This window comes from Genypterus blacodes, unplaced genomic scaffold (genome assembly GCF_046128005.1).
Source record: "Genypterus blacodes isolate CSIRO-AG114 ecotype Tasmania unplaced genomic scaffold, CSIRO-AGI_Gbla_v1 ptg000032l_1, whole genome shotgun sequence".
Classification (NCBI taxonomy): Eukaryota; Metazoa; Chordata; class Actinopteri; order Ophidiiformes; family Ophidiidae; genus Genypterus; species Genypterus blacodes.
Window position 1 is genome coordinate 1556531 of NW_027466845.1, and position 22357 is coordinate 1578887.

The 22357-nt window shown below is 43.0% G+C and overlaps 2 protein-coding genes across 3 annotated transcripts in view; both read left to right on the forward strand.

Moving 5' to 3' along the window:
• The first annotated feature begins 13613 nt into the window (after window positions 1–13613).
• Window positions 13614–18323, forward strand: nars2 (asparaginyl-tRNA synthetase 2, mitochondrial). Its single transcript, XM_076146524.1, has 14 exons — window positions 13614–13930; window positions 14314–14423; window positions 14530–14650; window positions 14772–14912; window positions 14978–15058; window positions 15376–15473; window positions 15581–15713; window positions 16107–16205; window positions 16316–16353; window positions 16439–16505; window positions 16671–16808; window positions 16931–17028; window positions 17932–17958; window positions 18053–18323. Exons 1-14 carry the CDS (start codon window positions 13769–13771, stop codon window positions 18195–18197), a joined length of 1458 nt encoding a protein of 485 aa, XP_076002639.1. The 5' UTR covers window positions 13614–13768; the 3' UTR covers window positions 18198–18323.
• A 310-nt stretch (window positions 18324–18633) lies between these two features.
• Window positions 18634–22357, forward strand: part of gab2 (GRB2-associated binding protein 2) — a 34803-nt gene continuing 31079 nt past the window's right edge. For both annotated transcript variants that reach the window (XM_076146334.1, XM_076146335.1), the window contains exon 1: window positions 18634–19608. In XM_076146334.1, coding sequence (XP_076002449.1) covers window positions 19537–19608 — 72 coding nt within the window. In that variant the 5' untranslated portion in view covers window positions 18634–19536. The remainder of the gene's footprint in view (window positions 19609–22357) is intronic.

Sequence of the window (22357 nt, forward strand, 5' to 3'; positions counted from 1 at the left end):
TTTGTAGACTCTCTCCTCCTCCTCCTCCTCCTCCTCCTCCTTCTCCTCCTCCTCCTCCTTCGTCTCAACATCTGCCACAGCCGGAGCGCAAACTTCTAATTCCTTTGACACTCTTTGCCTCAACTTCACACTTGACTGTGTTGTTATTAAAGTGTATATGACTTTGTTTACAAATTACAGTCAACCTGTTTTATCGTTCGTCTGCATTACCGTTACATTATGGGCGCTTTAATTCACCCCGCAGCACATTTTTCTGAGGTTAATTTCATGAAATATGATAATGTAATAATGCACCATGTGTGGTTATTTAGTTAGTCTGCATGACCACCTGCTTTCTACCTGCTCACATAGAGGGAGCATGTGGCCGTCTGAGCACAATACACACCATTATTAAACACTTATTTACACTCAATGCCTTTAATTGTCACAAGACAAGCAAGCCTCAAGGGGAGATTTGACTATTCATTAACCCGTCAATGTTGAGTTTGGAGTGTTTTGATGCCACAAATCCCACCGGGGGAGTTTTTTTATTTCTTTCAAATGTGATAACTTTGCTGAATCCAGCCGAGCTCAGGGGCTAATCCTGTTAGCATGCGGGGAGGTTTGCTGCTAGCGTGTGGCGCCGGCGCGGGAGCCTGGAACGTTTACACTCACTGCAGGTTGAGCCGAGCATGGGGCCCCAGCAGACGCGTCATGGTCTGTTTTACCTCAACACACACACACACGCACGCACACACTTGTTCTTTTTGCTCAAGCTCTCTGTGTGACTGACAAGTGCAATCAGAAAGTTCGACATGTAATTTTTGCATTTTCTTTGCAGATTGCCTATTCAAGGTGCAGTCTGCTGAAGAGAAACAAAATGTCCCCTGGCCTTATGTCCTGGTAGAATCCTAACAGCTGTAACACCACACACTGCACATCCCTGCACAAGACAGAGAGAGAGAAGACAAACATAGCTTTGCTACAATGTAACAGGGAGAGACGTTCTATCTGAACCCTTTATTAGATTTTAATGTAATTAATTCTCGGGGCGTTCAAAACAATCACAGCATCATTTTCTGTGTTGATTTCCTCTGTAAACATGTCATGAGTGTAAATATTCTGTTTGTACTCTGACATACATGATATGCAGATGTATGCATACATTATGGATTGCATTTAAATGTGAATGCTTGACGAGAGAGAAATAAAGAAAGAAAGCTCAGATAAGGAAATCAGACACAGAAGAAGGGAGCAAACATCATAATCAGAGTCTTCATCACTGATCAGTCTTTCTAATTGCTGCTTTCTAACCACTGACACCAAAACTGAATGCAAACATTCTTCTAATCATGTACGCTTTCACACACAAAATGATGCAAGTTGTGTCCACTGTCCACATCTGTAGATACTTTAGAATAGATACACAATAGAGGAAGAACTTGAGAATTTGGTGAGACAGTTTTCCCACAGCACAACTTTTTTATCGCACATCCACTTAACCCTCTTGTGTGAAATTTGACTCACCCCTTCCAGATATTTATGTGCGAGCAGAGAGGAAAATCTTGGTCCATTGCATATCAAAGTCCTGAAATAATGCCAAAAAAAAGCCTTTTCCCCCTCCTCAGACTGAAAACCATGCATGAACTATTTCCCATTACCTGTGCTGACTCTGATACCCAGCCATCTTCACATTGCTTTCACACTGGCTGCGTTCGCTCTCACTGATAATTTAAACACTCTCCGTCCAAAGAGTTGGATAAACACTGGCGGGGGTACTTGCTGTTACAATCAGCAAAGGTTGATTCCCGCTGAGGCCCGACCATCCGTTCCCTCGGCGACCGGTGTGTGTATATTCTGAAATGAAACACCTGCTCTCTTTGTGTCGTCTGTCACTCAGTTTCAGCCCCGTGTGATTACGCCGCGCGTCTATCTCTGGACAGAAGCAATGATTGTGATAACAGCAAAACTCTTGTACGGACGTTCAGCAGTTGCCAAACACTCTCTCCGCATCTCAAATTGGCGACACGTGTTCAAGTTTTCCCAACAGCGATAATATATGAGGTTGTTTTCAACATCCACACCTGCCTGATGGCACCATATGGCTGAGGAGACAGGGAAGGCTCACACACTGCCTTTAATCATTCAGGTCTACATTCCCTCTCTAGCTGTTATGCAAATGGTTTGGCCTGGCATTAAAGTTAATGGGGCAGAGAATCGTAAACCAACTGGCCGTGGTGAAGAGGGGCGAGGGGGCGAGTATTCCTCAAGGTTTGGGTCTTGTTTGGATGTCCCCCCCTGATGACAAAACACAACAGCAGCACTGGCACTCAGTGAAGTCCAGGCTTTGGAAATGAAACTGAGGTAAAGCATCATATTTTCATGGGTCGTAAAGAGGTCAGCGCTGCCTCTCTTACAACTGACCTGCAAAGGGAAAATGGAATAAGCGCGGCGGAGCCATAAGGCAGCAAAGCATGGCGCTGCGGCCCATGCATTATTTAAAAAAGAGAAAATAAGACTAGGACCTGTGCTCTCCCGTTGTCGAGCAGCGTAACCTGGCAGTCCTGACCTCCTCACTTCAAAGATGAGTAACTCGGGCTGAACCCGTGAGATGTTTTCCACTTTTGAAGTTATTTTCACCGAGATACACATCGGCAGAGATAGTGGGGAATCTGTGAAGTGGAGCCACATCAAAGCCGGCCTCACAAATCCCACATTCTGTACGTTATTACTGGCGGTAATCCTTTTTGCCAGTGCAGACTCCGCCGTGGGATCGCTGCTTTGTTTGGTTTTGAGAGATATTACAAGAACAGAAATGGAGAAGGCCGGCTTGTGTCTTGGCTTTTTGTGTGTGAGAGAAAAAGGGAACTTTGTGAGATAGCGATTAATTTCTATTAATATTTAATTTTCTATCATTTTCTTCTTGGTTACCTCGCAGCTTGCAAGTGAGAAATGTGACAATTTACTTTCTATTCCAACTATGAGATCAGTGGATTATGTTGGAATTGATGCTGTAAGAAATTAATCCTGTCAGGACAAGGTGACATTTTTTCCACCCACTGCAGAAATCTCTCTCTCTCTCTCTCTCACACTCTTTTCTCCCGTGTGTGTGTTTCGACGTGACGCAGTGTGACTTCGTGGTCTTGCCTGGACTCACCAGAGGTGCAGAAGCCACAGCTGCAGCCGCTGCCTCTCGTCACATTTCCCCCCCTGACAGGTGTGAACAAAGGACCCAGAGAAATGTCACTGCAGCATTTTTAAGACGTTTGGATGCACATTATGCAAATCATATTGACAGCATATCTAATGCTTTTATGAGGCTAATTATGCCTAAGGTCAAATGTGTCCGTAACAAAGGATCAAACCAAAGTCGCCGCATTTGCTTTGACTGAAAGGTTACCTAATGCTCAGCGTCTTGGGAGAGCTTATCGTGTTGCACTTTATAACCATGAAAACAAGAGGTGTTATTGATTGCTGAGTGTGACGTGAGCACCAGTTGGACCAGTCAAGCCAGTCAGACGCGTCCTATACTTTCAAGCCACCCGTGGACAGAAAAGGACAGAAAAGGACAGAAAAGGACAGGGAAGATTTACATGGTTCTTCATTGAAATTGCTTGATTAAATTGAAAATCACCTCGCCGTCGAACAAACCCAAATTAAAAACATCTAGGTAGCCTCGTCTCTCAATCATGCGGATCTGTGACAGGAGAAAGAGGGAGAGGGGGAGAGAGAGAGAGAGGTAGAGAGGGAGGCCTTTCTTTAAATATTCCACCCAGTAGGTAAGGATTGTCCTCAGAGGAGATACTCAGTTGTCAGGGTTGAAACAAATCATATGCATATTTAATGGCTTTGAGCTGCTGCGAGGTATTTAGCACCAGGCCATATTAAAAATATATAAAGCGTTGGAATCGGCTGTGTTTTCTTCAAATTGGTGGGCTTTTTCCAGGTCGAAAGGTTAAACCGATGAAAAGAAGTTTAGTTTGTGACTTTCTCTCCTGGGTATTGACAAAACTCAGTCCCCCTAACTTTTCCCCATCATCCCCATGCAAGCAGATTCACTGATAATCTGTGTGTCTACCTATCTATCTATCTATCTATCTATCTATCTATCTATCTATCTATCTATCTATCTATCTATCTATCTAAAACATCTAAACTATCTCTAAAAAAAAGTAGGCCTATGTTGTGTGTGTGTAATGTGTAAATGTGTGTGTGTGTGTGTGTGTGTTGGTCCATGGTTACTTTACCCCAAACTAGCAGCAAATGATCCTAGTGCCATCTAGATGACATGTTTGAAATTCTGGAGCTCTAGCTCTTATTTTTCCTACGATGTGTGGAAAATTATTAGTAATTTTGCTAAACTGCAGTGCAAACAAACTAAATGTGACCGTCTTCCCCAGCACATCAGCCTCAGCCTGCAGGATTTTAGGAAACACCTACCCCCCCACACACACATCTCCCATCGCAAATGATCTCATAGCCGTGGGCATCTTTTTATTGCGATTGGCAAGGCCTCCGCACAACTACTATCCAGGACGTGACAGCTGTTTAACAGCAGCCTCACTAACCTGAGAGTCATTTATGAACTGCATGGCCGGCAGTACAAAGACCCAAGGACATGTTGTATAAAGTCATTATTGAAACATGACGCGTTTATTAATGTCAGGAATTAAAAAACGGTGTACCTTTGGTGAACCTAAGTCCTTCATATTCCAGATTCAGGAAATATGTACGGCAGATATGGAGAGGATCTGTACTGACAGCGGCTGTGGTCTAGAGGGTTTTGCATGCCAACGTTGCAGACTTACATAATGTTTACAAGAGTCAGTGGGAATAATATATTCCTCATAAAGACCACAGCTGACTCACTGTGACTCTCACAAAATGTAAATATGAAGTCACACTGACAGAATTATTTGGGTTACAGAACTTTTGGGCCCATTACGAATACTATTATGTAGATCAGCCTCGGGGAGTTTATTTCCACATCATGCATTTGGATTATGACACGCCTGGCCTCTCATTCATTTAACCATACAAATAAGCCTGCCAGTCTCTGGGCTCCACAGATGTATATTTATGTTACAACGCTCTTTCCCACCATACTTTTTTTTTTTCTAGCTGTATTTTCTGCAACATGGGAAAGCTAGAATAGATGACTCCCCTAAGACCCCCACCTGCACACACTGTCACACACAAACACACACACACACAAGCCCAAGTAAGGCACGACAACACAACTGTACTTTACAATATTTACAATATTATTCCCTCAGCACAGATAAAACTAGAAGGCACCCAGAGAGCAGCATCGTCCTCCAGTTATGACTGTCAGGTTCCAAAGTCATTGACTAAATGTGACTGTTGTATTCGGGTCCATTGAAGTTTAATTTCCTCGCAAAAGTAGTGAGTTTGGTTATAGTAAATGAATTTATTAATGAGATGCAGCACGTTATTGAAGACTAAGCCACGGCCACTTTGATTTAGGTGCAAATGGGCGTGGCCTATCTGGATGTGTTGCAACCACATCCAGGGAATCTAGAAATGATTCCATTTTTATTTTCATATATTATTATTATTATGATTCGTGGTTCAAAAGTTACAGGCTAAAATATAAATGTAAATTACTATTACAGCGCCACCAACAGGCAGAATGGTGGTTTCATTGAAAACCATCAATAATTACTCACTAGCTACCCAAATGACCATCATATACCACTTGGATGTGTTACATGGAGAGAGAAAATACTCACACAACCCCTTTAGATGTCTCAGGGTTATGTGATGATTTCCTTACTTGATTTTGTTATGTGTAACACTATTGTTTCAGGCAGGAAACCTTGGACCCGTGCATTTCTGTCCAGTGAAGCAAAAGTCGATTACAATTCCTAATCATGCTCCTCACTGTAGCTCTTACCCTATACTTAGAAACATGAAAAGCTTTTATCTTTCCAAGAAGCTACAGCACGCCGCTAATTTCCGGTTCCAGTTAATCCTTGGTAGAGAAAATCAGTAATACCGCTCTGATTTGAGAAGTGATGTACTGGTGCAGCAAAAGAACAGCTTTTAGCAGGACAGAGGATCCTGTCAGAAATAATTCCGCTAAAGAAATCCCAAAGACAGCTATTCGGAGAGCGGACTAAAACGAGAGATTCTAAACAAATCGTAGAGTGGAATGGATCAACAGATAATCACAAAATATTAATTTCAAAGCTATAATTTGCTCTCAAAAGCAGTCGTCCGGAGAACAGTGTTTGCTGAGCGCGCGGCACTGCCCCGCCTTTTCATCACGACACAACATTTCAGGAGTGGTGCTGCTATCAACTCCCGGGCTACATCGCATGTGTTTTATCAAATCAAACAATGATATTTCAGTCTCTGTCGCTGTACAACAAAGGGGTTTGAGTTGACTGCATGAATAAATCACAGGCATAAATCAGAGGCGACTGGAGGACAGCGTCAGACTTAAACAACAAGGAGAGTTTCAACCAAATATTGTATTTTTCATATTGTATTTTTAATCGTCTCCTTTCCTTGTCAAACTCTGTGTTATTATCTTCAACAGATGTGCGCTTGTGCTGCTGAAGAAGATGAAGAAATGGCCCCGTAGGTAGGCTTGTACTGATCTATAATTTATACTGAGAGGAAACAACAGTAGATGGACACTGACTTCCCTTAACTATGTTTGAAAAATAGCAGACGTGTAAGTGAGTGAGTGTAACTGCAAAAGCCCACATGGACACCAAAGACGCTGCAATTCATTGTTTGGCTAATTAGTGGGTAGTTGGTGTGTCTTGATAATCTTAAGTCATTAGTCACAGATTTATGGTCGGGTGTTTGCTGAAGCAGCAGTTGCTAAACATCTACTGGAGGGAGTTATCGCCTTGGTAATGGAGGAAAGGAAGATCATGGAAAACCTAATATAGAGGTGAGGTGACCAAAGCAAAATGGAACAGATCCCTCAGCCGTGGCCTCAAACATCCCAACACCAAACTGAAATTTACTTCATTGATGAGATGCAGTATGTCTTTTGAAGAATAAGCCACGCCCACTTGAATTTTCTGTCTTTCTTTAGTGCCCCCTTTTTTTCTCATTCCATTGTTCTTCAAAGTACTTTTTTCGTTCTGTCGTTCTTTCTCCAGCATTGTTTTCGTTCTGTTCTTTTTTTCAAATTTTCTCATTGTGTTGTTCTTTCTTCACTCTTTGTTGGCTCCATCGTTTTATTGCACTCCTTTTTTCTCGTTCTGTCACTTCTTTCTATTCTCGTTTTTTTTAATCACCTTTTTATATTTTTTTCATTATTCCATTCTCTCGCTATTTTTCTTGACCTCTTTTTTTCTTTCCCATTCTATCGTTCTTTTTCTTCACCTCCTTCATTCTCAATTTTCTTTTCTCTCGTTTATTTTCTTTACCTCTTTTACTCCTTTTCCTATTCTCATTATTTTTCCTCACCTCCTATTCCTTGATTTTCTATCATTCTTTTTCTTCACCTTTTTTCTCATTGTTACATATTGTTATCCTCTTTTCCTTTCTCAGTTTTCTATTCTCTCATTCTTTTTCTTCACCTTCATTTTCCCAGTTTTCTATTCTCTCATTCTTTCATGTTTTTCATCTTTTTATTCTGTCTTTTGCTACTCAAATAATAAAAAGATACCAAGCAACAAATTTGCATGATAAATAAATGTATATTTATAAAACACACAAAAAACAAATGGCTTCTTGTGAAGAAAAAAAGGATGGAATAGAAAACTGAGAAAATTGAGGTGAAGATAAAGAACTAGGGAATAGAAAACTGAGAAAATGGAGGTTAAGAAGAAGAATGAGGGAATACAAAACTGAGGAAAGGGAGTTGAAGAAAAAGAACGAGAATACAAAACTGAGTAAAGAGGTGAAGAAAAAGAACGAGGGAATAGAAAACTGAGAAAATGGAGGTGAAGAAATTGAACCAGAGAATAGAAAACTGAGAAAATGGAGGTGAAGAAAAAGAACAAGAGAATAGAAAACTGGGAAAATGGAGGTGAAGAAAAAGAACGAGAGAATAGAAAACTGAGAAAATGGAGGTGAAGAAAAAGAACGAGAGAATAGAAAACTGGGAAAATGGAGGTGAAGAAAAAGAACGAGAGAATAGAAAAACAAGAACAAGGAGGTGAAGAAAATGAACGAGAGAATAGAAAAACTGAGAAAATGGAGGTGAAGAAAACCTGGTTCAGAAAAGTCAACTAGAGAAACTAGAGAAAGTCATAATCATGTGTAGTGTGGGTCAAGTGTCAGACTCATCTACATCTATTTGAATGTCTGTACACCTTACATGAATATCTTAATATCTTCATATCACTGTTATGATGCAGTTAATTCATGACTTACATCAGCAAAGTCTGACCTGGCAAGGTCATGGGGTCACCAGCGTAAACAGATTTCTTTCTCTTTTGGGATTATAATTGTGCACAGCCAAACATCCTGCCAATCTGGCCACTATTGTTTGACATATATAGGTCACGGACAAAGAACCAGACAGATGGAAAGACAGTACATCACATCGCTGAATAGAGTGATAAATATGCGTGTGGTGCATGTGTACTGGATTTCGTACTTTGCTGCAGTTTACAGTCGTTTTTCGCTGCGAAAAATGAATGCTAAACCTTCAGGTGGAGCTACGGATCAGAAAAAGTCCTTTTGCAGATGTTCTCCTTTTCAAAGCCTGTCTGGAAACACCCAACACAGGAATGTTTTGAGGGAAGAATCTACACATTTCCCAAACCAAAATTGTCAAAACATCTCAGTGAGAATCCAGAGGCCAATTGACTCAAAACCACAAGATAACATTTATTAGTAACACTTCACTGTCATACTCATAGGTTCATAGGTGAGAGAAGAAATGAAATTTTTATCTAGGTTGACCCATTTAATCCTGATGTCAAAACTGAGAATGTAAATTTCAAACCATTTGCGTAAATTACCCAATAAATGGAGCTGGAAACCAACGCAGAGCCCATCGTGCGTCCTCCTAATGATGGCTTTGACAAGTGACAAGAAAAGTGAAGACGAGAAAGAATGGCCTCATTCGCCTCTGACGTGTGTGCATGGGGTACAACAGCTACATTATGTCTCTGCTTCTCTATTTTTCTATTTATTCCTTTTATTTTCAGTTTGTTTCAGGTAGGTGTTTGACAAGAACAAGAAAAAGGTGAAAATTGGTAATCGGAGGTGGAATCTTTAAGGTTTTAGACAAGATGTAAATGTGTGAATGTTGGGTGAATTTTCTTCTACTGCCGATCACAAATACTTCCATTCTGTTGGTTTTTGTTTTCATCACAATTTGACCTTCTACCATGGAGTCGCTCACGTAAAAACTGGAAGACTCTGCCTGGGTGCTGATTTCAGGTTTTCCTATGATCATCACAACAAATCTTGAAGACAGTGACACATTATAGCAGGAGAACCATGGTGTAATCAATGATTTAACATTATTGTTTTTCCTCACCAGCACTCACAGGGAGAGAGAGTTATGTGGATGTTGGAGTGCAGGATGAAGATCCCTACGCAGCTCCACCAGAGCTCCACTCAGAATGAGCTGTGACAATTTTAAAAGTGCAAGTACTTGGTGTTCCTTCAGAGGAGACTTTATATGTTCGCCTCACAGAGCTTTGTGTTCACTCCACACAAAAAAAGTGGCATTTTGTAGAAATTGTCTGTCTTTGAAACTATCCAAGTTACTTCTGGCAAACTTTTTTTGGTTAAGAATAACTTGTGCTTCAAACCTTTCCTGCCTAAGAAAGGAGGCCATGTCCACGTCTCAGACACTGGACATCTAATTCCCATTTGATGGCAGTTCTCATTACGTGGGTTTCAGCAGGCTCTCTGCAAGTGCTCATTTCACAAATATACTCATTTGATTTCACAAAAATGCGATTCTGGTCACCCTGCGATAGCTCAACATCATTATTCCCAAAGAGAGAACGTCTTGGACATGGTTCACGGATATTTTCTCCAAGTTGGGAGACTTTCAAAGCCGCTCCATTACATTTATGCTGACGCAAATGCAATATTCTGCCAGTAATTGTCACACTTATCTTGGCGAGTCATAGGTAAAGCAATGCGGCAGCCCAAATCTCTTTCAGTAGGGGTTGTTAGTTCGCTCAGATTTGTGATTGGCTGCCTGTCACCCAAACCCATTCCATGAAATCACATCACTATAATGGTCTAATCAGCACTTAACGAGCCATGTTACATAAAATCAATGCGCCCTCCCATTTCTGAATGCAGAATATTTGGAGTTGATGAAGCCTGGTGGAAGGGGCCGCAGATGCTGTCAATACTGTGGCCCGCTCTCTGCTATGAGCCCAGGATGTGCTTGCCCTCTAAGTTCAGTGATCCTCCAGAGATCCTAGCTTTTACAGCGAAATCCTTTGTTTTGCTGACTAATCGCGTATTGATTTTATCAAGTTGTTAAGCCCAAATAAGGATGTCAGGCCACAGCCAAAACAACTCGGCTACCTGTGGAGGCGCCATCAACAGAGCTGCATACCTCTCACTCTAAGAGACGTTTGCTTTCTCTTGTTGGCTTTATACTTTACATTCTTTAGCGAGGCATGTAGGAATATCACACAGGCACAAGCCCGCTGTGCTGTGCTGCATTGTTTCCTGCCTCTATCTTCCATGTGGTTAGTGTGGGGGCGGACGCCTGTAGAAAAATATAAATGTGTGACATGCTATCAAGCGAATCATCCGTTTGCAAGTTGTCAGGGAATGTGTCACGCTGGCAAGAGAGGGGACGTTACAAAACATTGTCAGAGCTATAAATGCCAGGTGAACGTCAGCTTTGCCGTTCCTATTGATGCGTTGAGAAGCTCCAGGATCCAACCTGAATGCACTGTTACCGTGGACTATCTGCTACCGATGAAAGCCGGCAGTCTTTTAGATTATTCTTGATAGAGGTGCGGAGAGAACATAACTATATCAGCTTCTTTCCATATCAGCAGACCTCCGAGCTGTAAATTAATAATATACTGGAGGCAACTCAGGGGGAAATGGAGAAATCTTCAGTAGGGTGGGGATCTGAGGAGCATTGGAAACTCGCATAGAGTTAGAGCACTACCTAGTGGGGGAAAGAGATATGGCATGGGATGAGAGAGAAGGAAAGAGAGTGAGAGAGAGGCAGAGAAAGAGATAGAGGGGGGCAGACAGAGAGAGAGAGACAGAGACAGAGGGGGGGGGGGCAGACAGAGAGAAAGAGAGAGAGAGAGAGAGAGAGAGAGAGAGAGAGAGAGAGAGAGAGAGAGAGACAGACAGAGAGAGGGGGGCAGAGAGAGAGAGAGAGAGAGAGAGAGAGATTTTGCTCAGGTACCAGATTCTTGATTCTTCTTGATGCCCCTAGAGGTAGAGAGAGAGAGACGTGGGAGAGAGAGAGATAGAGATGTGGGAGAGAGAGAGAAAGTCAGACAGACAGACAGACAGACAGACAGAAAGGTCTTGCTCAGGTACTTGATTCTTGATGATGCCAAGAGGGGAGAGAGAGAGAGAGAGAGAGAGAGAGAGAGAGAGAGAGAGAGAGAGAGAGAGAGAGAGAGAGAGAGAGACACAGACAGACAGACAGACAGACAGACAGACAGACAGACAGACAGACAGACAGACAGACAGACAGAGACAGATCTTGCTCAGGTACTTGATTCCTCTTGATGCCACGAGAGAGAGAGAGAGAGAGAAGAGAGAAGAGAGAAGAGAGAGAGACACACAGCGAGAGAGATCTTGCTCAGGTACTTCAGATTCTTCTTCTGCAGGCACAGAAACACGTGCGTGACCTTGCCAAATCGGACTTTTGTAGCATATTGCACCGTCTCCGTCTCCGTCACCGAGTGAGAATCTATAATTGTTCTGCTCCTCATTAACGTGAGACCAGCAGCATAATTGCTCCACGCATGCTGGGGATAATTAATATCAGTGACCCGGCTGACTTTTCAAATGCATCATGTATGTTTTAATGATGATGTGTCATAAGTAGCCGGAGGTGGAGACGCCGAGCTCTGTGGGTGCTGGCAGGCCCAGACCAGGGGCTCCAGAGGTGACAGGAGGGGCCGGGTGAATAATTGTCTGTGGCATCTTATTACATTTGTGCCATGAACTGATTTACTTCAGCAGGGAAACGCTGGGAATAGACCCAGAGTCGTTTTGGGGCATTGAATTAATAAAGTTTATGCACGAGCGGACCTCAAATTGGAGAAAGATACTGTTTAATGGCAAGATTAAAGAGGTTTCTATTCTGTTTGCTTCACGGCACTCACTGGCCAATCCCCTCCACAGATGTGCTGTTAAAAACATTTAGCACCGTCCTTGTATAACAGCATTTTCCATCAAATCTTGGTCCGACTGTGTGGTTAGGGATGAGATTTCCCGGCAAGGCATCGGGGAAATGTGTCACATTGTTCCACAGACAAAATCAAATTAATTTCACTGCCTACAAATACAACTTGGCTGCTTGTCTGCCTGGCTGATGGACAGTGACTGACAGTGAAATATGAAAGATTTACTACAGAGAATAAAGCAGAGAGCAGAAGAGTTTTCTCCTTTTTTTTGGTCCTGATTATTAGTTTTTGTTTGTCTGAATCATCCAGTATTTCAATTGCAAACATCTACACACACTCTCCAATACAAGATTGTGTTTACTTGTTTAACTAAAGGCTGTTAAAGTAAATGTCGTAAACAATAAACATAATCATTTGTATTATATTTAACTCTAGACCAGTCTCATAATGAAGGACACAGCTTATTAAGTCTAAATTAGCCAATAAACATTACTTTTCATTGTAAATGAGCATTCAATAATATATTTAACCACATGGGATGTCTCTGCAGCGGGTTAGAGTTACAGCGGGCTTCATACTCTGCATTCCCATTACAATAATTTAATGAGCTAATTATAGAACTACAACAAAGGGAAGTTTTCAAAATAATTGTCTTATATTTGTTGGGGGGTGTTATTACCAACAAAATTGGACAATAGTGGAGAAGTTGTGTACCGTTTGGCCCAGTTCATATACCTGCTCTGAACTGATGTCCTCCATCTGCAGACTGGTGATGTTGGTTGACAGTTTCTTGTCTCTGTCGGTCTTTGCAGGCAGTGACGTATCTTTAACTTTCTGAATAATCTGAGCATCGAGCAGCAGCAGCAGCAGTGGAGTTTGGGAGATTTGACCCGATTCTTAAAAGTACATTTGCTCTGTTCTGCTTCTGTTTCTCTCTCACCTCCAGAGGAAAAGGCGCCGGGCGGTTCACGTGACGCTATGACGCACAATTTAGTTGCCGAAATTTGTAAACATTAGTCTTAGTTCGGTGTATAAACTACACATTTTTACAATATGAGAACGTAAATCTCACAATAATACATGAAGATCAAATGTAAAGATATAATTTTCCATTAAAAATTTGTTTCCAAAGCCACAGGAGCCAGTGAATATGGCAAAAGAGCCGCAGGTTGTCTCACCCTGCTCTAGACCCTTAAACTGTGACACCATTTGTAAAACTACAAGCCCCAAGATCCTTTAGAAGCCGGATATACGCAGCCGGACTCTGATTGGTTGATCGTAAACCGCGTGACAGGATTGGACGAATGGTGAAAGACCGAAACAGGAAGAGTTTCTTGCAGCCAAATGATACAACGTGAAAGTCAATGCAAGGAAGAGACTTTAGAGATCGTAACAATTAGATTGAATATGTCTAATTATCTGTCTATACACCGATTCAACATGCGGTGCTTGTAGTGTTTTTGTCTCGGTCTCTGCGGTGTTTTTCCACGATGTTTCAGGCTGCAGCTAAGTCGTTAGTTTTTGCTCTAAACACACCAATATCACGGGGAATATTAGTAAATATTCGTCGTTATTGCAAGGAGACGCCAATAAAACTCAGGATATCTGAAGCGCTTTCAGGTGCAGAATTGGGAGAAAATGTCAAAGTAGAGGTAACATGAGCGATCATTATATTTAGACTGTACTATACTATATTTCTTATATATATAATGTTGTATTTTATCAGCTTTGTGCTTTTGCTTTTGGCTGTTTTGTTGAACAAGACTTCCTTTTTAATCTTACCACGTTTTTGCTATTCTCTATTATTCTATACTATTATATCTATTATTCTATACATCCTTAATGCAATAGATTTGACCTAATTCCCAACATTTGTTATCAAGGAAATTCCAACAACTGAACTGTACCAAGTTGCTCTTTGTGACGTGAACGTGTTATAATCAAAGAGTTGTGATAACAGAGAGCGCTGAGATTTCTGTGTTCCTAAAATGAGCCTTTAAGTGCAGTTTGATTGATGATCTGGTGACTCTCTTAGGGTTGGGTTCGCTCTGTCAGAGCGCAGAGGGCAAACCTCTTTCTCCACGTGAACGATGGCAGCTCCTTACAGTCCTTACAGATCGTCGCCACTTCGGAGCTGAATGATCCGTGAGGCCTTAAACGTTGACATTTCCCCCCTCGGTGTTAATCCTTAATGTGCTGTTTAAGGTATGAAGTGAGCACGGGTTCCTTTTTCTGTTCCATTAAAATCAAGGTCGCTCACATTTGGCAGTGCTGTCGAAGTCACGGGCCGCTTGAAGAAAAGTCCTCACCAAAAGCAGCCGGTTGAACTCGAAGCGGAACAGATTCTGGTGGTTGGAGAATGTAACCCTGTGGTAAGTGAACCTGTCTCCTTCCCACACACTGTAGAGGTTCACATTGCACCGTCTCTGTGTGATTGAACTTTATTATGACATACTTGTCAAGGTGTCATCTAAATTTGTCCTCTTATTTCAGGATTTTCCCTTTAAGATCAAAGAGAGACACGGCCTGGAGTACATCCGCCACTTCCCTCATCTGAGGTGTCGAACCAACGCCTTCAGCTCCCTGTTGAGGATACGAAGTGAGGCTGCTGCCGCCATCCACTCGTATTTCAAGGTGAGACCGGCGGTGGAGGAGTTTTCCCTCCATGGTACTTTTATTTACCGTTTCTTCTTTTTTAGGAAAATGGCTTTGTTCAGATTCACACTCCAGTGATCACCTCCAATGACTGTGAGGGGGCAGGAGAGCTCTTTCAGGTTGAGGTAAGGGTCTACTCATGTGTTTGTATTTGTCCTCAAAGTTAAAGTCCTGGTTCATAAAGTCCAGCAGTCCATCTTCTGTGGTGTGTGTGTGTGTGTGATCGGCTCTCAGGTTGTTGATTAAAGCTCTGGTGTGAACAGAAACCACACACACGTCCATCAAGAGTGGACATTGGACTTTTTCATTTTAAGGAATTTGTATCACTGCTAAGATGTTTTTGTTCCAGCAGCACAATCAGAGTTGAACGTCTGCAATATGTCTTAAAAATACAATACTGTTTACTTTGTTTACACTGTTAACAAATTACTTCTGCCTTCAGCCATCTGGCCCAGAGAAGACGGAAGAGGATGACTATTTCTTCTCAGTCCCAACCTTCCTCACCGTGTCTGGTCAACTTCACCTGGAGGTGATGTCAGGGTGCGACAAGCTGAATGAATTCATCTACACGGCACCATCCATCTTACACACACACACACACACACACGCGCGGTACTAAGTGTGTCTCGCTTCTCAATCTCTTGCAGGGCTTTTTCCAGAGTCTACACATTTGGGCCGACTTTCCGTGCAGAGAACTCCCAGAGCAGACGGCACCTGGCTGAGTTCTACATGGTGGAGGCTGAGGTCTCCTTCACACACTCCTTAGAGGATCTCATGAAGGTAACGCTGTGACTTTGTCCTCCAGCTCAATGTGACTCTGCGATATCAGAGTCCAACAAACCACTTCTGTTTTTCTCCCTGAGTCACTTCAGTTTCTAGGACAGAGAGGATCACATCAGTGGTTTGGCAGATGTTGAATACAATATCGTTGCTTTAAATGTGACATATTAAACAGATTTACATGTTCTTGTGCTTATTTAGAGGTCTACTTTGAATCCTTTGTTATACTGTAAGAAACACAAGTACCGACAGTCATCGTATAGGAGCTGATTTTGCAGAGCAGAGCACCTGTAATGAGTGAATTGATGTTAGAGTTCCCTTAGCTGACTTGTGATGCTGCCCTTGTATTTAGTGGCCTGCACAGCTTTAATTATTAAACTGGACCCACTCCAGGTCATGGAGGACGTGTTCAGGTCCGCTACAGAGCACGTCTTGGCTCGCTGTGCGGCGGATGTGGATTTATTTCATAAGCATGTGACTCCTGGACACAGGGTGAGTTGTCGTGAAGGACACTCATTTCACTTGACTGCTTCAACTGCCCACTTTTTCCTACCAGCCATGACTGCACCTGACTTGAGTCTATTATTATTTACACTCCTCAGAACGACGTGGACGCCATGCTGAAGAGGAAATTCAGTGTGTAAGTTTCCAGCACAGTAAAGGTCAAAATGAAGCCAAATGTCTGAAGGCGGTGAATGAACGACATCACCTTATTCTGCTTTTAGGATGACCTACACTGAGGCTATAGACGTCCTAAAGCGCAGCTCTCAGACATTTGTCTTCCCCGTAGACGTAAGTCCCATTTGGTTTCTTCTCTGCTTGATGGATCTGACCCGATATCTACCTGCAACTGTTTGGCATTAACACCTTCACTCTACAGCGCTCCGGTTACTGTGTAGCCCATCGGAGATAATCCCGGTCTTAGATTGGTCTGACCTTAGCTCTTCTTCTCTGCAGTGGGGCTGTGACCTTCAGACTGAACACGAGAAGCACCTGGTGAAACATTGTGGCAACATTCCAGTCTTTGTCACTGATTATCCTTACAATCTGAAGCCTTTTTATGCAAGAGACAACCTGGACCATCCTAAGCATACAGTAAGACACACAGGCACCGCCCGATCAATGATTTAACCACTCAATTCCCTTTGAGCAGCACCAGTTGGTTTATCGCAATGATTAGCATATCCAAGCTGACTCTGACTGTCGTTTGTCTGCAGACAGCTGCAGTGGACCTTCTGGTGCCAGGAGTTGGAGAGCTCTGTGGGGGCACGCTGAGAGAGGAGAGGCTGGATTTGCTCAGTGCTCGGTTACAACAGTAAGAACAGGGAGTATTGGACGGTCAGATGGTGGCGTGTTCATCCTAAAGCTGTTCTGTTCTGTTCCCCCCTTTTGAGTGAAAAATAAAATCCATAGATTAGCAGCCGTGAAGGAACAAATAGGAGGGACGGGGTTAACGTAATGTTTTTAATTAAAATTTCATCTGTTAACCATCTGTATCACAAACCAAACAAACTGGAGGCCCTCTGTGTTCCATAGAGCCAACACCCAAATCACTTCTTTGTATTTATGCCTTCATTCCATATAGAATTCCAGATAAGAAGAACATAACTGAAACTTTCCACAAAGTGATGGATTCATTTCAAAATTGCATTCAGAATTCCAAGATTTCACTCATTTAGCGTTTGAGTGTCAAAGTTTCTACTTAACACAACCACAATTTTTTTCTCAACTGCTTCAAATAGAAAAGGGAGAGTGGATAAGGATTCCATGGCGTGATTCATTTCGATACCGTGCTTGGGTTATAAAACATTTAAATCCACTTTACGCCTTGTGGTTACACACTTAACTATCTGACTCATTTTCTGACTTTTCTTGTGGCTTATGCAGATAAACGGAAATCATTACACCTTCCATATCTTAGTCATCCTCGCTGTAAACATCTCGCCTCTTTCAAACACAACTCTCTTCCGTTTCATTAAAGTGGTAATATTAGTCCTTTGTGACAGCATTAACATATCTTATCTCATTTATCTGTAAACTTTTAGTCGAACCTTGTCTAGCAGCTTTTGTAGAGGTTGTAACTTCCAACTAAATCTGTTATCTGATTGCAGAATCTACAGATGATTTGCACAATAACTGAGAATGAGTTTAGCGCTGGAGGAGTTTAGGGAAAGTTTGATACTCACACTCTCTGACGTCAACCCTTCTGCTTTTCCAGGGCCGGATTGGAGGACACCTACAGCTGGTAAACACAAACTTCTTAACAACATGATAGTCATTTAACAGATTCATAGAAAGGCCACTTCATCAGAGATTTAATGAAAACCTTTCATTCACAGGTATTTGGATTTGAGGCGCTTTGGCTCCGTCCCTCACGGAGGCTTCGGTCTGGGGTTTGAGCGATATTTGCAGTGCATCCTCGGGGTGGACAACATAAAAGATGTGATTCCTTTTCCCAGGGTTTCTGGAACGTGTCTACTATGAAGCAGAAGCCGGAGCTGTGTGTCATGAACTTGTAAACGAAAAAACAAATGCACTGGGATCCTAATCTACCAGCTTTTGGGGGAACTTGTAAACATCAAATAAATATAATAATAAGTTTTTCATTTACGATTGATGATTTATTGGTGTTCCAAATCAAATGCACACATTTTGTTAATTGATTGATTGAGTTGTTTACAACCATGAATCAAGGTTTGATTGTGTTTAGTGCTCAAACTCAAGTTCAAACTGAGCAAAGACATTCTTCACAGACAATATAATAGTATAAATCAAGAAATATAAGTCAAGCAATATAGAGTAATAATAATAATAAGAGTTTAGGAACACATTTACTAGTTTGTATTTTGTATATAAACCTTGAATATAGCACAGTACGTGTACGGATTGTGCATAAACTTGACATAACAGCTGTATAGATATCTGATAATTACGTCACCCACTAATTATTGCTGATATTCCCAAATTGTCTCTTCAACCTGTTCGTCCTCCGTAATCTGCCACAGTTTTCCACAAGATGGTGCGTTTTCCCATTTCTATTAATTGACTCAATGCTTGTTACTCAGGCAGTAAACGCAACATTTGACGCGTTTATTTCCTTTATCCTCTTTTAAAAACTCACAAACCGCCATTAAAACTCTTTCTGGTCTGAATGGCGGTTTGAGCTGTTTGGCGAGGCATTTGACGGGATTTGATCGAATACATTGATAACCAGGATCCGTTTCCGCATTTGGAACAAAGCCTCGTTTCCACGTTGCTCTTTTCGAACGCGACCGAGATTCGAACGCACACACGGTGGAATCCCGAAGGTTTCTGACGGGATTGGAACTTTTTGTCGCTGGCCTGTCGGGGGGGACACTTGGCGGCGCGCGGCTCTCCCATCCTGTCCATCCCCGGCGCTGCCCACCCCTCTCTCCGCGCTGCCCACCCTCTCTGCGCTCGGTGGGCGGGGTGTGAGTTGGGAAAACAAACTGCAGACACCCGACGATACTTCCTCAGCCCACATCAGTTGAGTTTCCCCCGCCGCGGCTCCTCGTCAGCTGTGGACGCGCGTCAGAACCCCTTCACAGCCAAGTTGCGCCTTTTTCTTTCCCCATTCGGGTCCTATTTTTCTCCTCCTTTTACGCGCCGGTTTACGCACGGATCCACTAGGAGCGACTGGCAACATCTCCGATTAACACTACTTTGGTGTAATCAAATGGGGGGAGCAGACTGCACCAGTGAGTGCCAAACGCCGACAGCACTTTGAGCAGCGAAGCCTTCACAGCTCCCGTCATGTTCCAGTGACAGAGCAACAAGACGCAGAGGACACACAGACACAAACATGAGCGGGGGAGAGATCGTCTTCCAAGGCTGGCTGAGGAAGTCTCCGCCGGAGAAGAAGCTGAGGAGATATGTAAGTGGATGACACTTTGGGGTTACTTTGCTCGGTGTATCTCTCTTTCTCTCGCTCTCTCTCCCTCTCTTCCTCTCCCTCTGTCTGTGTTTCTGTCCATCAGCTTCCTGGAGGATTGTTGTGAAACTCTCTTCCAGCAGGTGCATCACTCTGCCATCTGGACCTCTCCTCTCCTTCTCTCCTCTCCTGTCTCCCATAGGAGGCACCACATGTTATGTCTTACTCTCATATCGACGGTACACCCTGTGGCCACCCACTGTGGGGTCCCTGTGACTGCATGGAGCTGAACCCCTCCAACTCTTGACAGCTGTGTATAATTCCCCACCAAATAGCTCACAGACGTATACAAATATTGCCATTAGGCTTATCAGAGGAGGTGATGAGGTAATGTCCCATCCAGTAGTGATATTACCAGTTTGTAATGCCACAACAATAGTGATCGGCCTAACAACGCGGCCCTTAATAAGTGCCCAGATGAGGGTTTATGTACTAAAGCTGCCAGTCTCTCGCAGAGGGAAGGAGCGTTTACTAAATCAGATAATAGGATTCATGGAGGCCGATAGAACCATGAGACAATCCTCCTATAAATACAGCTGTCCAGTGTTTATGTATGGTGTTGCATTACCGGGCCTCTCCATGTCCTACTAGCTGACTTTGCCGTGATGTCATCCCTCTGTTTCATCTGGAAATTCATCCTTGAATGTCATCAAATGCCCCCACCGCACGCCTCGCCACCACCGCCGCCACCGCCACCTCCTGTCATTTCCTCATTGTCTTCCACTTAAAGATGGCTAATGTTTACACAGAGACCAACCCTAGTCAGTATGGGGCAGCAGCTGTGACGGTACAGAGGGGGCGGGGGGGCGTGGAGGGGGGGGATTGGACCTTTGCTTGGTTCATAGCTCTACTGTATAAACAAGAACAAACCTCACAAGGCATAATGGAGCTAACGTAATGGCCTTTCCCTCGGCTATGGAGCAGGGAATCGCTCTCTCAGCCTTTCTCACCCTGACCAATAACCTATAAACAACAACCACCACACACACACACACACACACACACACACACACTTTTACCAGAAAACAGTGTCATGAGATAGAGTGGTCAGAACATGGCAGACTTGTGAATGCGATAATCTGTCCATCTGAAATTCCTTCCACTTAAAGGCAGGCCGCAGACAATCGAGGCCATTTACTCGCCAGTATTGCTGTCATCTGACATAGTTGACATCCTAATGTAGAGAGATATTTTCAGATACTACTGGCTCTCAGACATTCCAGCGTGAAGGTGTGTTGTCATACTGAAGGAACATAGAGGCGAGTTTCATCGGTTATTATTTTGGAATGAGATGTGGGGGTGGTGTATTGTTAAAGGAATGTATTGTCTCGGAGCCGTAACTTGACGAGTTAAACGCCACAACTATCACCACTGTTGTCTTTAAGGAGATTATGTGGAACAATGAAATGCCGTTTTAATCCTGAACAACACCTTTTACGTCAATATTGCAACCCCCGCCCCCCCCTGCAAAATTCCTCCCCAAAGCCAGACAAGGGCTGTGTTTGTTAATCAGTAGTACGAAGCCTGTAGGGATGATTGGTCATTGTATTCCAGCCCAGGCCTCCGTGGACATTTTGTGAGAACGTGTCACGCAGCAATGCATTCCTAATGTGCCGTCCAATCTCACTGCAGGGTTATGAAATCAGGCAGAGTAAAAACTGGTACTACAACCAGGCATGCAAATCATATGCAAAGTCGGGGGAGCAAAACACACGTGGCAGTTGAAGCAACTGGAGAGAACAGGCGTCAACACGTTTATTATGATGAGTAACCAACGAGACTAGTCCTGGTTAAATAGTCCTGAATTGTTTACAAATGCGGGTCGTCACAGTGCAGTGACGCATTTGTTGTACTTAAACCTTGTGTGCTGCACAAACACATGATAAACTTTGTGTGTCGCCCCCTGCCCCCCCCCCCCCCCCGCCCCCCCCCCTCCCCCCCCCCTCCATAACCACGTGACAACGGCACTCACAGAGATGTGTGGTTGTATTCCACACACACGTACACGCACACACACATCGCATCTCGACAAGGAAAGCAGTTGTTTATTGTTGCAGAGCTGCTAAATGAATCACAGGGTTGGAGTTTGATTATCTTGTCTGGGGGCAGATGGAGGTGGGCACTGGCTGTAAGGGCAGGTGGGAGGAGCCTGGCTGCTTTTGTTGAACAATGTCCAGAATAAGCAGAAGGAACATGAAAACAACTGACTAATCCTGCACACATCCAAAGCCTTTTGCACCGTTGTGTGGAGGCTGTTTTACTCATAACTCTGTGCTCAGATTTCCTTTATCAGCTCTGCTCCAATAACCTCCTGGACTCTAAAGACAGTTTTGTTGTCATTTGACCTTTTGTTGAATTTGGATAAAACCAAAGGAAAAGTCTTAGTGACAAATCTCCACTTGTGAAAACCAAAACAAGAAATGAAGCTTTCTCAGTTACACCACACTGTTACGCTCATTTGATGGTTTGTTGTTCAAAGATTAAGTGTGAAAGACTTGAAAATGAATAAATAAATGATAAATAAATCAGAAAAAGGAAGAAAATGGCTTCCCACAAGCCATCAAGTGTTCTTTTTGTAAAATTCCATACAATCCAATCTTTACAAATTGAAACGCACTACTAGAGTTGTACGGAAAAACGTGTCTTGGTTGATCAACAAAGCTTATTTTAAAGTTGTGGTTGCCGCTCAGTG